Source organism: Molossus molossus, unplaced genomic scaffold, assembly GCF_014108415.1.
Source record: "Molossus molossus isolate mMolMol1 unplaced genomic scaffold, mMolMol1.p scaffold_m16_p_10, whole genome shotgun sequence".
Classification (NCBI taxonomy): Eukaryota; Metazoa; Chordata; class Mammalia; order Chiroptera; family Molossidae; genus Molossus; species Molossus molossus.
The window spans coordinates 1,025,054-1,041,787 of NW_023425345.1; the positions used below are offsets into that span (position 1 = coordinate 1,025,054).

At 55.8% G+C, this 16,734-nt stretch overlaps 1 protein-coding gene across 1 annotated transcript in view; it reads left to right on the top strand.

The window, feature by feature from the left end:
• The first annotated feature begins 1,799 nt into the window (after positions 1–1,799).
• SCUBE1 (signal peptide, CUB domain and EGF like domain containing 1) overlaps positions 1,800–16,734 on the top strand; it is a 119,661-nt gene continuing 104,726 nt past the window's right edge. The window contains exons 1-2 of the mRNA XM_036250757.1: positions 1,800–1,887; positions 5,608–5,742. Of these exons, the coding sequence (XP_036106650.1) occupies positions 1,800–1,887; positions 5,608–5,742 (223 nt within the window). The remainder of the gene's footprint in view (positions 1,888–5,607; positions 5,743–16,734) is intronic.

Here is a 16,734-nt window from a genome sequence, read left to right on the forward strand (position 1 = left end):
ACCAGCCAGGAGCAACTGTGCAAAAGGAAACGTCTAGAGTGATGGGGGAGGGTAAGGCTTACTGGAGGCGAAAAGCAACACTTCCTTCCCCTCTGACTCCTTGTCCCAGGCAAGTAGCCCGAGTCTCCATTTTCTCATATGTAAAGTGGGGTTGGTAGCCCCCTCTGCTATCCCCAGTGGGAGACCCCTTGCTCCGGCCACCAGGACAGTGCCACAAACTTCATGTCTGTGATATGAAGTCAGATCGGGAGCAAAGGGTGGCTGGACACAGATCTAACTTTCTGGGTCTGTAGAGATCGGCTACAGATGGTTGTGTAAGGGTGTGTGCAGGAATGTGTGTGTGAGTATGTATTTGAGTGTGTGTGTGTGTGTGTGCGTAAATGTGTGTGTGAGAGAGGTTTTATGTTTGAGGCTATATGAAGTGTGTTCATATGTGTGAGAGCATGTGTCTTCATATCTGAGGGTGTGTGTTGGAGGGTGTGTGTGTGTGTGTGTGTGTGTTGGGGGCAGGGAAGGAAGCTGGTGGGAAGTGGGAAGTCGAGCGCAGACTAATGCCGGCAGGGTGGACAAAAAGAGGAAAGTCTTGTCTTTGAGTCAGGCCGGGAGAGCAGGAGAAGAAAAAAGGAGCTCTTATTGGTGGTTGTCAAGGAGATGGGCCTTGGGGTTTGCTGAACTTTCTTCCCTTAAAGCGTCCAGACTGGAGCTGAGAGGGGCCATTTATTTCCAGCTGCCTCACAGGCGGGGTCTTCCATTCAGGCACCAAAGGCCAACAGGCATCAGGTGTAAACCCCCAGGTCAGGACAGAGCAGTTCTTGGGTTGCATGCCCGTGATGCTCCCTCTGCCCCAAACCCACCTCCCTGCCGGGGTCTGTCACTGCAGCAGCCCAGGCCTGGCATTCTCAGGGCATCAAACTGCTGGCCGGCCGTGAGGCCAGGACTGAGCGCAGAGTGATATTGCCCACACGGAGGTGCCCGGGCGCCCCTGCTCCATGTGGATTCTGCCACTGTCCTATGACAAGCATACTTAGGGAGTAAGAGTGGCTGGACAAAGATTTAACTTTCCGCGGACTTAACTGTCCTTTGGGGAGTGGTAGAAAGTTCATTGGTTTTGAACGTAAATTTAAAACCGATCCTCAAGACTGTTTCCTGTCTGGCTGTTTCACCGCTGCTTGGCCAGCGCTTGGCACACAGTAGGTGTTCAATAAACATTTACCGAATGGGGGAATGGACAATTCTGCTTCGAGCGTTTGCGTTTCTTTCACTACAAATGGATGCTGCCGGGCCTTTCTCCACCTCCGAAGACCGGTCGGCAGGCCCCCTCCTCACCCCCGAGTGTGTGTGTGTGTGGGGGGGGGGGTGCCCGCGGAGGGGTGGTCACCCTCGGAGACGGGGGCTTGGGGGAGAGAAGCGGGCAGGGAGAGGGAGCAGCTTCCGTGGAAGCCACAGCCCGGCGGAGACCGCGCACCCCGCGGCCCCGCTAACCGCCCCCGGCCCCTACCCCCCACCTGCCGCCCGCCGGGAGGGGAGGGGGTGGTCCGATCCCCCGCGCCCGCCCCTCCCCCCGCGGCCCGGCGGCCGATGCCCATTGGCCGGCCTCACGCGGCGCCCCGCCCCCGACAGCTGCGGGCCAATAAACGCGCGGCTGTCAGCTCGTCAGCCGCTCCGGCTTGGAGGCTGCGAGCCCGAGCGGTGGCCGAGGAGCCAGCAGCGAGGAGCGCTAGCCGAGCTGACGGTCGGGGGAATCCCCGCGCCCCGCTCGCCCGCACGCCCGGCCCGGCCCGGCCCGGCCCGCAGGGAGCATGGGCGCGGCAGCCGTGCGCTGGCACTTGTGCGTGCTGCTCGCCCTGGGCGCGCGCGAGCGGCTGGCGGGGGGCAGCGGGCTCCCAGGTAAGCCCGACCGGTGGGCGACGGGCGCGGGGAGGCGGCGGCGGGGTCTCGGGGGGTCCCCGACCCCGCGCTGTTGGGAGGGCCGTAGCCCGTGCGGTTCCGTGCCCTGCCCCGACTCTTTGCAAAGTAACTTATGGGACCCGCGCGGGGCACCCCTCCCGCAGCCCGGGCGGCCCGGGTACCGGAGCCCGGCGGGCCCGCAGCAGGGGCGGGGTGCACTGAGGCCCAGGGAAGGAGTGCGAGGGCGGGAGGAAGAAAGGAAGCGCGACGGCGGGCCGAGGGGGCCCCGGCGCGCGGACCGGGAGCGGAGAGTCGGGACCCCGGGGCCGACGGGCGCTCCCCCCAGGGAGAGAGGAGCAGGGGCGGAAGGACGCTGAGAGGGGAGGCGGGGAGGGGGTGACCAAGGCGAACAGGACGGACGTAGAGAGAAAGGAGGGGTAGTAGATGGAGGGACAGACGGACAGAAGGAGACACAGAGGGAACACACAAAAGGACACAGGAGGAAACCCAGAGAAAGACATGGGAGGGTAGAGACGGTACCCGAAGGCTGAAGACCGGAGGGCAAAGGAGACCGAGGGAGGGAGGAGGAGGCGAATAGCAGCAGGAAAGAAGACAGATCAAAGGAGGGAGACTGAGGGACTTGAACGGACGAAGGGTCGAGAAGGCAGAGCGGAAAGGCGGAGGCAGACGCGCCAGAGGGAGACGAGAGGACCCGTGTGCTGCTGCTGGAGAGCGAGCGAGCCCCAGGGAGAGAGAAGGATGGAGATGGTTGCAGAGCAATCGGCAGATGGACAGACAGGAGGGGGAGGACAAACCGACAGACACAGAGGGAAGGAAATGGATGGAAACCGCAGGGAGAGGATACCAGACAGGTCGTGGTGGGTGGGAAGGTCCAGGAGAGGAAATAAGGAGGTTACAGGCTTCCAGCCTCGGTTGGGGCAGGCAGCAGAGGTGAGGTGGAGCTCCCCAGGATTTCCCAGGGACCCTGGCGCTCCCGCCCCCTCCCCTTCTATTCTGATTGTCTGGAAGGGGTTTTCTCACAAAGCTGAGGTCTGGGTCTCCTCTCCCACGAGCTTTCTCCCTTTCTCCTCCTGGTGTGGGGAGGTCCGGGGAGGGTCCTGCCTGCCCCTGCTGCTCTCGGCTTCCTCTGGACACCCCCTGGCTGCCACACTGGGCTCCCTGAGGTCTGCGTTTGGCCACAGGAGTCACGCTCCGAGTGAGGATGCCTGGCCATTTCAACTATTCCACAGTTGGAGCTAAGTGGCTTTTCACTGCCTCCCCATCCTTGGGGAAGTTGGATCCTGCTGCCCACACCCCCACTTGTCTGTGGGTGTCTCTCCTGGGCTTTGGGGTCCTAAATCCTTGCTTACCTGTTCCTGTGTGTGCCTCTCCCCACCTCTCTGTCTCTACTCTGTCTGTCTGTCTCCACCCCCATCTCCACCCCATGGAAGCCTTGTGAAACAAACCAGAGTCAGAGCCTGTAATGAGAAGGCTGGGCTGCCCTGTGGAGGGAGCGCCCAGCCCAGGCCAGGGAGCACGGCCGGAGGACCAGTGTGAGCAAATGCCCTGTGGCTCCTCTCCCTCTCTCCTGGAACTCACCTGCCCTCTCTCCAGGGCCCCACAGCCCTTTAGCTAACATTCATTCATTTCCATCCTCATGAGGACACCTACCTAGGTGGGAGATTTAGGGGGAGGGGGCAGACAGGTAGAGGCACAAGGGGCTCCAGAGCCCCAGACAGTTTCCCGCCCCTCATTCCTGTGCACTGACCCTTAGGAAGTGGGAAGAGCAGGATCAGTGGCGCATTTCCCCTGCTGGTCCTGTCTCAGAAGTGGCCCCAGTCCTCCCCCTGGAAGGATGCAGGTTGGCCCTCTCTGGCCTCTGGCTTCCTGCCTTTGAGGCTGTGCCACCCCTGCACGGGGGTCCCTCTGTCATCACTTCCCCAGAAGGGGATGTTCTGCCAGCCCGGTGTTCCTGCTGGCCCCTGGACACCGATGGCTGGCTCAGGCCTCCTGGCCTCTGTTCTACCTTCCTTTGGGCAGCTGTAGAGAATAGGCTGCTGACCTGGGCAGACACAACCACCCTGAAAAGTGGTGCCATCTGCTGTGTGGGTGTGCGTGCATGCGTGTGTGCGTGCGTGCGTGTGTGCGTGCATGCGTGTGTGTGTGCATGCGTGTGTGCGTGCGTGCGTGTGTGCGTGCATGCATGTGTGTGTGCATGCGTGTGTGCGTGCATGCAGGGAAGTGATTCTGGATTCTTCTTTTTTGTCGTTGAAAGTATTACAGATGTCCCCCATTTTCCCCACTGACCCCCTCCTTCCTGCTCCCACCACCCTCCTGCTTTCCCCGACCTAATGTCTGTGTCCATTGGCTGTGCACATATGCATATACGTTCTTTGGGATTCTTTTTGATGCTTCTTCCTTTGGAGTCAGGCTGGAGCCTTAGGACCAGGGCAAGGCAGGAGTCTAAAGGGGCAGCGGAGGTTTTCTTAGAGCTCCCCATGAACCCTGATGAACCCTGGTGTCAGCCAGGGGAGTAATTCATAGTGGGCCTTCTTGAGGACCAGACAGTGCAGCGGGAGGCCAGGGGCATGGAGAGAGGAGAACATCCCAGGACTTCCCCAGGCTCACCTCGGGTGAATGTGACTGCAGAGAGGTCTTGTACTGCCCTTCTAAGTCCCTCTGTACATCCATCTGTACATCCTTCATAGCTAGCTGGAGGTACCATGACTTATAGACCAACTCTGGACCTGGGCTTCAGACTCTGTCCCCAAGGAGCCACCGACCTACAACAGACCTCTCTGGGCCTCAGTTTCCTCATCTGTAACTACATTATAGCTGAGGTTCTTCTGGCTATGCTGTCCTGTGCCCCAAGGTCCTCTCCCTCTCTGAGGGGGTGTGTGTCTGTGTGTGTGTGTGTGTCTTAGGAATATATGCACAGATACACAAATCTATTTTGCATTATTTTGCCCAATACCTGTTCTAGACTGAAGGTATATATATGGGGGGGCGGGGGTGCCAGGACCCCTCAAAACCCAGACTGAACTTGACTTTGGAAGTTGGGATATGAGAACCGGGTTCCAACCTGATTTCTGAGGTGGAAAGGAGAGAGGATGGGAAGACGGGAACCAAGGATGAGCCGATGAGCCCAACGGAGGACATGTTTCCGCTGCTGGGGCACTTCAGGCTGGGGACATGGAAGCCACGTGAATAATCCTGTATCTCAACAGCCTGGGGGCTGACTGGGGTCCCAGGTTCAGTCACCAGCATGGGCCTCCTCGCTTGGCCTCCGCTCATGGCTCCGTGCTGGCCTCAGTTTCCCCATCTGTAACCCAAACAGAGTGGGTTTAAATTCCTTCAGTGATCCTCCTGGCTCTGAATCCGAAAGTAAAGAGAGTGGAGGGGGGTGGGAGCGACGTGCGGGGAGAGCAAGACCCAGCGAGGGGCTTTCCTCGCTGTGCTCCCAGCCTCCGTTCTCATCAGGACAGTGGGAACCACAGCTTGAACGGGTCGTTAGGAAAATGAGTGAGAGCCAGCATGTTGGTAGCCCGGCAGAGTAGCGGCCTCAGAGATGCTACCAGTGGCCGCTTGTCACACCTGATCATCATGTCACAGCTGTTACTGTTAATTACCCCAGCGATCAATCAGCGACTGCTGGAGGCAGGAGGAGCTCCCGACCCAGCTTCCGGAACCACACCTCACCAATGTTTCCCCTCCCCCCAGCAGGGGCAGTCGACGTGGATGAGTGCTCAGAGGGCACGGACGACTGCCACATCGATGCCATCTGCCAGAACACTCCCAAGTCCTACAAATGCCTCTGCAAGCCAGGCTACAAGGGGGAAGGCAGGCAGTGTGAAGGTGAGCCCAGCCCTCCCGGCCGGCCGGAGCCCGCTGGTCTTCCTTCCTCCCACCCTGAGTGCCTCAGCACAGGGCTCTCAGCCTTGAGGCCTGGGCTCCCTGGGAACCGGGGGCGGGGGGCTTCCCTGGGGGTGCAGTTTGGAGCCATGGGGTGCCTAACTCTCCCTGGTTTTGAAACTTCTGGGGTTTTGTGTTTGGTTTTGGTTCAAGAAATTGAGATGAAGCATTAAATGATGTATTTGTCCATCTGTCCCTGACTGGATGTGTGTGGGGTGAAGGCCTGGGGTGACACCCTCAAGGTCCCTGACTGTAAATCTGAAGTCACCCTATGTGGCTTGTAGCTTTTAAAGGACCTGCTGGTAGCTGGCCGCACTGTGTGTGGGACTGACTCAGAGACGAGAGCTCGGGCAGAGACGGGTAGATTTGTGCTCTGTTCGCCCAGCCTTCCTCCCCTGCCCCTGGGATGCTGGTTTGACCGTCTGGCACTGGAAACTGCCCCCTGGCAGGCTGAATGTCAGAGAAAAGCGCGGCCTCAGCTGTCTTTAGGGCCCGGTCTCTCCAAATTGGATGGAACTTTTGGGAGCCTTTGTCTAGGAGGGTCTGCGTGGTCTTTCCAGCTCTGCAGATCTGGGGCAGGGCCAGCAGCGGGGGCTGGAAACAGCACATGACTGATGAGCACCCCTAGATGAGAAGCCCTGATCCAGATCTTCCCGGTGTGTCCCCGCTGCATGGATGAGGAAAACAGGCTCAGAGGGGAGAAACATCTTCTACAAGTCCCAATTTCTCAGTGGCGTGGCCCGTACTCAGACCTGGGTCTCTCGATTCTCATCCCACGGTTCTCTAACATGGCATTTCCTCCTCACTGAACCCTGCCCCCTACTTTTTCCCAAGTGTGAGATTTGTGTTAGGAAAGCAACACCTCAGAACAAGATGGGTGCCTGTTCCTTCTGTATTCGGTCCACGGGGGCTGGGATTCTGCAGGCGAAGCAGCGAGGCCTCCTCGGGACACTGACATTGTTTATCCACTTTATTTGTTGGGCATCTACTTAAGGCTGAGTGCTGAGCAGATGACATCGGCCTGGATCATGCCTGGTTTGGCCACATCCTGGCCTTGCTTGGGGCCCAGGAGCCAGAGGGGGGAGCTGGCGCCTGCCCACAGACCTCTGGCAGGAGGCCAGGCTCGAGGCAGATAGAGCAGGATGTCAGCAAGGAGCCTGGTGGCACGTGCTGGCCCGGCTGCCGGCAAGGCCTGGAGGTTAGTTAGCTCAGAGGTTCCACGTGGCACGTGTGGCCCTGTGTGGCCGTTTTCTGACCCCCTGCTCCCCACTTCAGGCCCAGCACTCTGGCAAGGGAGTGTCGAGGGGGACCCTCATCTCTGCCAGTTTCAGCCACTGATCCAGCTTGTCCCCTCCTACCAGCCCCTGCCCAGGAGGCCCACACGTTGTCACCTACCTGTTTCCCTGACATCCTCCAGAGTCCAGCTTCAGCTGCCCACTCTGCTAGAGCCCGGTTGGGAGTCACACCTGCTGGCTCGGTGGGCCGACGTCCTCTGGTGAAGAAGAGAGAGGAGGGGGCTGTGACCGTGCTCAGGAACTGCCAGGGGCCTCTGCCCGCACTTCTTGAAACATGGAATAATACTTGTGTCCTGGCCGCACATACACACGCCGGGCAGCTCCATGTTTCTGAGCCCCAGTCAGGTTTTCCCTCGCCTGGAGCTCCTTTTCCACCCTGTGTTCTGGCTGATTTCTAATCATGCTTTAGATGTGCCTCCTCCAAGAAGCCTTCACTGATGCCTCCACACACACACACACACACACGCACACTCACATACACTCACACATACGCACACACACACACTCACACAACCACACACTCACACACATGCACACTCACACACATGCACACTCACACACTCACACAACCACACACTCACACACATGCACACTCGCACACTCACACACACTCACATACACTTACACAACCACACACTCACACAACCACACACTCACACACATGCACACTCGCACACTCACACACATGCACACTCACACACTCACACAACCACACACTCACACACATGCACACTCACACACTCACACAACCACACACTCACACACATGCACACTCACACTCACACACATGCACACTCACACACTCACACAACCACGCACACACACATGCACACTCACACACATGCACACTCACACTCACACTCACATACACTTACACAACCACACTAACAAACTCACACATTCACACATATGCACACTCACATATGCTTACACACACATACACTCACTCACTTATGCTTGCACAATCACACATACTCAAAAACACACACTCACATGCACACTCACATACACTTACACAACCACACACTCACACACATGCACACTCACATATGTTTACACCCACACTCACACACTCACGCTCACTTATGCTTACACAATTGCACATACTCAAACACACACTCACTCACATGTACACTCACATACACTTACACACACATGCACTCACATACACTTATACACTCACACTCACACTCACTTATGCTTACACAATCACACATACTCAAACTCACACACTCACTCACATGCACACTCACATACACTTACACAATCACACACTCACACATACACACATGCACAAAACACACACACAACTGCTATAAGTACCTACTCTGCTTCCAGAAGCCCCTGGGTACCCTCCATCATAGCACTTCTGACTCTGATTACAGTTCCCTGTCTTGTTCCCCCACTGAACTGTGAGCTCATTTTCTGAGGGTCTGCCATGAGCTCAGTGTTGGGGCCGCCACACTAAAGTCAAAGTCAGGCTTGTGGTGAGCTGCTCGATTGCAGAGACGTTCACGTGTGTCTCTGTTTCCCAGCCCTGGGGGCAGCCCTGGCATAACCTGGGTGTGCAGAAAACACCTATTCTGAGTTGGCTCTCTTCTGCCCAGACTGGAGTTCACAGTGTAAGAGCTGTCTGTAAGATGCCCGGGGAGATGTGAGGGCCTAAGGAAGTGTGGGTGCTGGGTCTGTGAGGGCTCATTCCTGCCATGGTGTCATTTCGACCCTGTCTAATGAGACAGAGTAGCCTGGCCTGGCCCGGGGTTGCCACCCACTTCTGATGTGAAAGTTCAATCATTTGAACCTCAGTTTCTCCTTTGGTTAGATGGGTCCAAAGTGCCCCTCACCGCAGGTCATGCTGAGACCGAATGGACTGCAGCAGTGTCCCGGGGCCTGCCGGCCACACTGCCTGGCTCAGAGTAGGCACTCGGTACACAGTGTTCACTATACAGATGGTGGTACCTTTACCTCATCGTCATCGTCCTCCTCATCTGTTCTCACTACCTCTCACCGTGGCTCCAGGCCCAAATGACATGAATGGTGAAGACCTTTGAAAAGCTCTTAGCGCTGCCGACCTCAGAGGTGCTAGTTACGGTGCAGTCTTGCCCCTCACTCACGGAGCATATGTCAGGTATGGGCTGTAGGAGCTGAAACTATATCAGTGGAAACTCGTCCTGAACAGGTGAGGGTAGTGTGGGTGGTAAAACAGTACCTGTGAGTTGCCGTATTAACAGTATGGAGAGTAACCATCAGGAATCGGAAGGAGGATGCTCTCTGGCCACCTGCTGCCGAAACCCTCTGTGGGTGAGTGCTAGCCTGGGTTCTGGGGCCTGAGTGGGCATGTCCCACTTGCACCAGGGTTTTCTCACCGCGGGGCCATCAGTCGTCAGGCAGAGTCAATGGAGCCTGCTGGAGTGTGCACCCAGGGCCGTCAGCTCTCCCACTGGCTTCCAAGGAGGGCCACGTAGAGGCTTCTGAGGGTTTGAAGGCTGGAGGGGGCCTGAGGGAGCTTGCAGATCATTCACATGTTCACTTCTTGGTTTGCAGATGGGGAAGTGGAGGCCTAGGAAGGCAGGGAGGGGTCCTCCTGAGTTGGGACTAGAGCCGCGTTGGTGGGCCCGTTTCTCCCCATTGCTTTTCCGCAGGTGATTATCGTTGTCACGGCTCTCTGTTCTGAGAAGATGGAGTGAACGGTCCATATTCCGTCGAGCATTGTGGTCAGAGCAGGGACCAGGGAGCCAGACTGCTAGGGTTCAAATCCTGCCTGGGTAGCTTGGACAGGCTACTTGTTTGTAAAATAGAGAAAATAACGGCACCTACTTCATGGAGATAGTGTGAGAATTGAATGAGTTAAAGTATATAAAGTAGTTGTACATAGCCTGGCACATAGGACACACTATATCAGCATTAGCTGCTGTTACCGAGGTGATGATGATGATGGTGCTGACGGTATGGATGATGATGTTAATAATGATGACATTGATAATGACAGTGATGTTAACAATGAGGATGAGGATGTTGATGAGGATGATGAAGATGATGATGAGGAGGAGGACGTTGTTGATGATGACAATGAGGATGTTGATGTTGAGGAGGAGGATGAAGATGATGGTGATGATGAGGTTGAGGAGGAGGAGGAGGAAGATGATGGTGATGATGAGGATGATGAAAATGTTGATGATAGTGATGGTGACAATGAGGATGTTGATGATGATGAGGATGATGAAAAAAATGAAGAGGAGGACAGTGTTGATGATGACGATGAGGATGTTGATGTTGATGAGGAGGACAAGGAGGAGGATGAAGATGATGGTGATGATGAGGTTGAGGATGATGATGTGGAGGAGGAAAATGAAGATGATGGTGATGGTGAGGTTGAGGAGGATGATGAGGAGGAAGAGGAAGAGGGAAGAGGAGGAAGATGATGGTGATGATAGTGATGTTGACGATGAGAATGAGGATGCTGCTGATGGTAATGATGGTGGTGGTGCTGATGATGTTGATGATACCATGATCATGCTGATGATCATCATGTTGTTCAGCACTTGAAAATGGGTGTGGCACCCTGGCCAGTTTGGCTCAGCGGTTAGAGCGTCGATCTGCGGTCCAGAGAGACCTGGGTTCGGTTCCTCCTAAGGGCATGTACCTCGGTTGCAGTTTGTCCCCGGCCCTGGTTGGGTTGTGTGGGTGGCAGCCACTCGATGTGTCCCTTTCACGTCGATGTTTTTCTCTCTCTCTCCTTCCCGCTCTATCTGAACAAAAAAATGAAAAAAATGTCCTCAGGTGAGGATTTAAAAAAAAAAAAGAAAGAAAGGAAGAAAATGGGTGTGGCTTTGTCTTTTTCCAACAATTCCCAGGATCTAAAATAGCTGGGAAATGTGGTGTTCTGGTTCACTGATGATTCAGATAAACCAATGCATATATTCACATCCCCATAGAGACATACACACGTGTGCCATTCACAGGTGACCATATACCAAGAACATGCACTAAAAATGACAAGTCACAGAAGGCTTCCCTGTGTTCCACTAAACCTCTCCAGGGGCAGCTGCCCCGTCTCCTCCAGCAGACATCACCGATCCATCACTGTATCTTCCAGACAGCCACTTGCACTTTAAGTAAAACCAATTTTTCCTCCCTGGGCTGTTTTTCTGCAGGTCCTGAGCTAGTGCAGGGTTGTGCAGAGGCTGAGGTTGGAGTTTGGGGGAATATGAGTACCTTGTCCTAAGGTCTTATGGGTGTTGCTATTTATTGTGATAAGCACAGAGGATTGATTCTCAGCAAAGATGCCCAGAGCACATGGCTCCACAGTCTCCCTAGTCCTTCATGGGAAATGGACCCAGCTTGGGGGAAGTCCTGTATGGGGCTGACTGCGCCTCTTACATCCTTACCTGTGTCCCCTGATACTCCTGCTGGTTGTGTAGCACACCCAGCACCCAAGACAGCCCTTCCCCCATTCCGAGGACAGTTTCTGAGCACACCTGCAAGATTGTCTTGCCACCCGGCTGGCTGGTGCATGTGCGCTGATGGCTGGGCCTCTGTATGTGCAGGGCTCAGGTCCGGGGAGGAGCCAGGGGCCCAGTGTAGTCAGCTTGACAGGAGGCTGAGGGGCCTCTGACTGTTGGGAAAGGGTGTGAGCGAGGCTGAGGACAAGTCAGGGTCCTCTTGATGCTTCGCATCCTGACAGCATTTGAGGTAACTCGAGGTAAACTCACGGGTGTGCAGAGTTGGAAGGAACGTTGAAGGCCATCCAGGACAGCCCCTGTGTTTTACAGATGACCCCACCAGACCCTTACACACCTCCATTGTGGCCCGTGTCACCCTACATTTATGTTTCCCTGTGTGTCCTCCTGGAAGGTGGGCGCCTTAAGGACAGGGTCTGTGACCTGTTCACCTCCGATCCCTAGAACCCAGCACCAGGCCAGCACAGGGCTTGGAAGGCATCTGTTGAGTGAAAGTGTGGATGGCTGGGTCCCAGCGGTCACCTCCTCCAGGAAGCCTTCTCTGCTGCCCCAGACGGGTGAGCTGTTTGTCACATCCCTCCTTCAGAGCTTCTGTCCCACTGGGTTGTGATGACCTATGTGACTTAGGTCTGGGCCCAGAGCTAGTGCCAGTGGACAGTGATTGACCATTATTAATCCTAGGGCTACCAAGAAAGGCCTCCCAGGGATTCCGAAACTCTGCAGTTTTCACAGATGAGGAAACTGAGGCTCGAGAGAGGAAGGGACTAGTCTAGGGACATCTGGTGCAGCCCAGGGGCAGAGTTAGGTTGGGGAAATTAGGCCCAGGGAGGTCAGTCTCTAGCCAGGTCACCCAGCTGAGACGCAGCAGAACCTGGATTCCGACCCTGGTCAGCCGTGGGATCCCCACCGAGGACCAGGCCCCCATCAGCCTGGCTGGATAAAGTGGGAGGAGTTTCTTAGCTATGGAGTCTTAGAGGGGACTGCGGAAGGAAACCTTTCCCATGTCCGCCCCCCGCCCCGCCCCTTGTTGCCACTGCTCATCTGAGCCAGGCCCTGTGAATGTGGTGGTCCCCAAGCGCGTCACCCAGCACGGAACTGGGAGGTGACATCCCTCGGGCTTGCCCAGAACTCAGCAAACACTTTCAGCAGCTGTCACTTTCTGGCCTTCTCTCCCTAACTGCACCCCAACATCACTGTCAACGTTTTCGTGCTTCAAACTTGCCAGCTCCTTCCTACCCCAGGGCCTTTGCATATTCTGTTTCCCCTGTCCCCTTCATTTAGCGAAGCCTATGCATCCCCAACTCACCAGACCCCTTAAGCATGGGCCTTCAAAGAGCTGCCAGGGTCAGCCCTGTTCTGGTCTGAATTAGTCGGGCCTGTCTGTAGTCCCTCTACTGAGGGGGCAGGCAGGGGGTGAGGAGGGGCAGGCTGGAGGTGGAGGGGGACTGGCTGGAGGTGAGGGGGGATTGGCTGGGGGTGAGGAGGGGGCATTTCATCCCCTTAAAATGCTCAACTCATTTAACCTTAATTGCTTTGTTTTCATAGACATTGGCTAAGGAAAAGGACCAAATTATAGCTTGAATTGGGTCTTACTAATCTTAATTAAAAGCTCTCGTTTATAATCAGGACCAGGCCCCAAACGAGGAGCAAATGCCCTCAAATGGTTTAAATAACTGGGACTCTCTGGACAACCAGGGTTCGGCCTGAGCCGGCGGTACACAGCGCCCCTTCCGCGTACCACCCCTTATATGCACTTAATTTCCTAGACCGTTTCTCAAGTGCTTTATCCCTCTTGCAAGTTCCAACTCGGGCCTTTTCCGAAATACTATAATTAAAACTCTTGGGGGAAATAAATTTTTGTTTTGGCCACAGTATATCAGATATATTATTACCTCCCCCCCCCCTTTTTTTTTGTGAAAAGGAAAAAAAATGACAACCTCATGGGCATCGGAGATCACAAAATTAGCATGTGTGTAATGAATGTAAATAGTCACTTCCTGAATTTTATATCCCCGGGGCCTACTTGTCAGTCAGTGAAGTTGGGTAGATTACAGGGCAAGCTTATTAAGTGTTTTAACAAAACTCCTAATAACACACCCAGTGATCCAGTTAGTCTACCATCAGAAAAAAAATGTTAAAATCAATTGGCCTTCTTAGGGAATAATGTCTAAGACCTTATTAAATCATTTTCATAATCATTATTGCACACTTTATTGAAACTCCAGATAAAATTCTGCTTTTAGGGAGGCCAGGAAAGGCAGCAGGAGGTAGGCTGGGGAGAGGGGGATTCTTCTTCAAGTCTTAAAACGTGCAATTACGGATGCTAACATGCACCTCCTGGGTGGAGATGAAAGGGCTCCAGCCCTGCGGACCAGCGGGCAGGAAGAAATTGGATGTGACTTAAAATTCCAAGTTGCTGTCAGCTAGCAATTAGGTCGTGTTGGTTGCAGCGGTCCCAGCCCTACTGCCGAGTTCAGGCTTCTTGGAGCCTACATCTGTTTTTAGGAGGAAAAAAATGAAAAGCTTATGCGATGGGCAGTTAAGCACTGGAGGCAAGCTCACCCTCCCGAGCCTCGACGTGCCCATCTGTGAAATGTGTCTGCTGGACTGGACTCAGTTTAGTGCTGAGACTATTCCCCGGGCCCCTACTCTGTGCCAAGCTTGGTGCTGGAACCAAGACGTGCTTCCCTGACCCTTCTAGTCGGTGGGAAAGATGTGATCACGTGAGGGTGTGGAAAGTGCAGCAGTAGAAGTGCGGAGCGGACTCTGGGGGGTGAAGAGGAGAGACTACCTGTGCTGGAGGAGGGAGGACATTAGGACTCCCTGGAGAGGGTGTCATCAGGCTAAGTTAATATAGCAGAGCGGCGGTGGCCATCTGACGTTCCTTCCAGCTCTGACGGCCCCTGGAGGTATCTGCAATGTTGCAGAGGCCTGTTTCGGTCTTTGCGGACTCCGGACTCCGTGTATCAGCATGCCACTCGGGCTCCCTGAGGCCTGGTCCCCACCCTCCCATGACAGCAGAGGCACCTGCCCCACGGAAACCTTGGAGCAGAGGCCAGAGGAGGGCGAGCCGCCTTGCTGGATGTGAGGATGTGTTGAAGACAGTGCTTGTGTGTGAAGCTTGCTTTTTTCTCTGCATCCCCACTGCTGCTCTGGTTGGAGGGTCTCTGCCCCCACCCCCACCCCACCCCCATATCTTCAGGCTCCCCGGGCAGCAGGCCCCTGTTGCCCCTTCCTCCGGGCCCTCTTGCCTCCTCTTGGCCGCTTCTTATTACAGTGGCTGTATTTGTTTTTCCATCTGAGGAATGCTAACCAGAAAAAAACCATTATTTCTAAGAAAATAAACTGCGGGCTGTTGGCCTTTGAATGCTACTGAAATGGATGACGGCCTTCCCAAAGGCCTTGAGACAAAGCGGCCCAGAGGGTTTGTGTGTGCGGGCAAGGTCAGGGGGTCTCGGAGGGTGCTCGGAGGGGGTCCTCCAGATGGGCCAGGGCTGCAGCCCGGGAGAGGAGACAGTTAAACACGCCAGCCAACCAGCTGAGACTTTGGCCTGGTTAATAATGGCTGCTGGGCTGGAGCACGCCCTGCCCTCCGGGGCCGCCATGCCTTCTGTCTGGGCCCGTGGCCCTCATGTCTAGGGAAAGAGAGCTGGTGTCGTTTTTTGTTGTTGTTAATCCTCACAGGAGGGTATTTTTTCATCGATTTTTCGAAGAGCTTGGAAGGAAAGGAGGGAGAGGGGGAGAGAGAAAGAGAGAGACATCAATGTGAGAGAGACACATCAATTGGTTGCCTCCTGCACGCACCCCAACCAGGGCTGGGGATCAAACCTGCAAACCAGGTACATGTGGGAATTGAACCTGCAGCCCAGGTACGTGCCCTTGACTGGGAATTGAACCCGTGACCCTTTGGTGCACACACTGATGCTCTAACCACTGATCCACACCAGACAGGACAAGCTGGTATAGTCTTGTGGAGACCCGGGGCCAGCCCTGTATGACTTTGGGCATGTCTGGGGACCACTTGGGCCTCAGTGTGCTGACTGCAAAGTTCAGGGCTGGCGCCAGGAGATCCCAGGCCCCCCCCATGGTAGGCAGCTCCTTCTTCAGGCTGCTCCTTGCCATGGTGGCACCCAGTGCTGGCTCGGTCTCTGCGGGCGGCAGCTGGACCAGCCTGTGCACTGGTGGGCAAAGCTGTCCCCAGATGAGGTGTATTGTCTGTGTTGGGGCCGTTCTCCCACTCCGGGCTGGCAGTGCCTGTGGCAGGGTTTGGGCAGAGGGCAAGGGGCCAGCGGGGGGAGGTGCTGGCACAGGAGGGAAGAAGGCAGGGAGGCGGCATGGTCCTCGGCGAGAACTGTGGGCCCCGGCTCCGGGGTTACCGAGATGTGGGGAATTCTCCGAGGATCGTGTCCTGGTTAGGAGGGCGGGATCGGAACCAGCCTGCCTGGGTCCCAGTACTGGCTCTGCCGTTTACGAGCTGGGTGACCTTGGGCAAGTCACCTAAGCTCTCTGAGCCTCAGTTTCTCTCTCTAAGATGAAGGAAATGAGGCCCTGCTGCCTGAGCCATAGTGAGGGTGAGCCACCTGCCGTTAGACGATGCCCAGTGGGGACTTTCTGCTGCTGCTGTTATTACTGTTGGCGAGACACACCTGGGGACTGGGAGCGAGCGTGAAGTCAGACTGCCCTGGGCCGGAGAGGTCAGGGCGAGAAGCCTGAGCTGGGGTCGTGGGGTCAAGTCGCTGTCAGCCTGGGAAAAGTAGCCCCTCAGTTCCCAGTTCGGGTTTGGTTGCCCCTTTCTAAAACCCAGGGGCGACACCGAAGGAGTCCTGGGGTCCCAGCTTACCTTTTCCAGTGGTGGCAACTACTTGTTTCTGACTGTTCTGTTCAGTTCACAGCGGCTGGGCCCGTGGAGCAGCCCCTCAGAGCCTGCAGTGTGGGGGCCTCGGGCTTCTCCCCTGCCTTTCGCTCAGGGGGCGGGAAAATGACCGTGCCTGTAATTGAAGGGGGCCATGGGGGCCTCGATTCTGGGCTGGCAGGTCCCTGGGGCCTCTCCTCACTTCCATCTCAAACACTCCAACGGGTCAGCTCCCCTCCACCAGGTTGCTTCAGGATCCAGCAGGCCTAGCGCTGGAGCCTGGGAACCGCCCCCAGAGAAGGGGTCGGGATGTTTTTGAGGGAGAAAG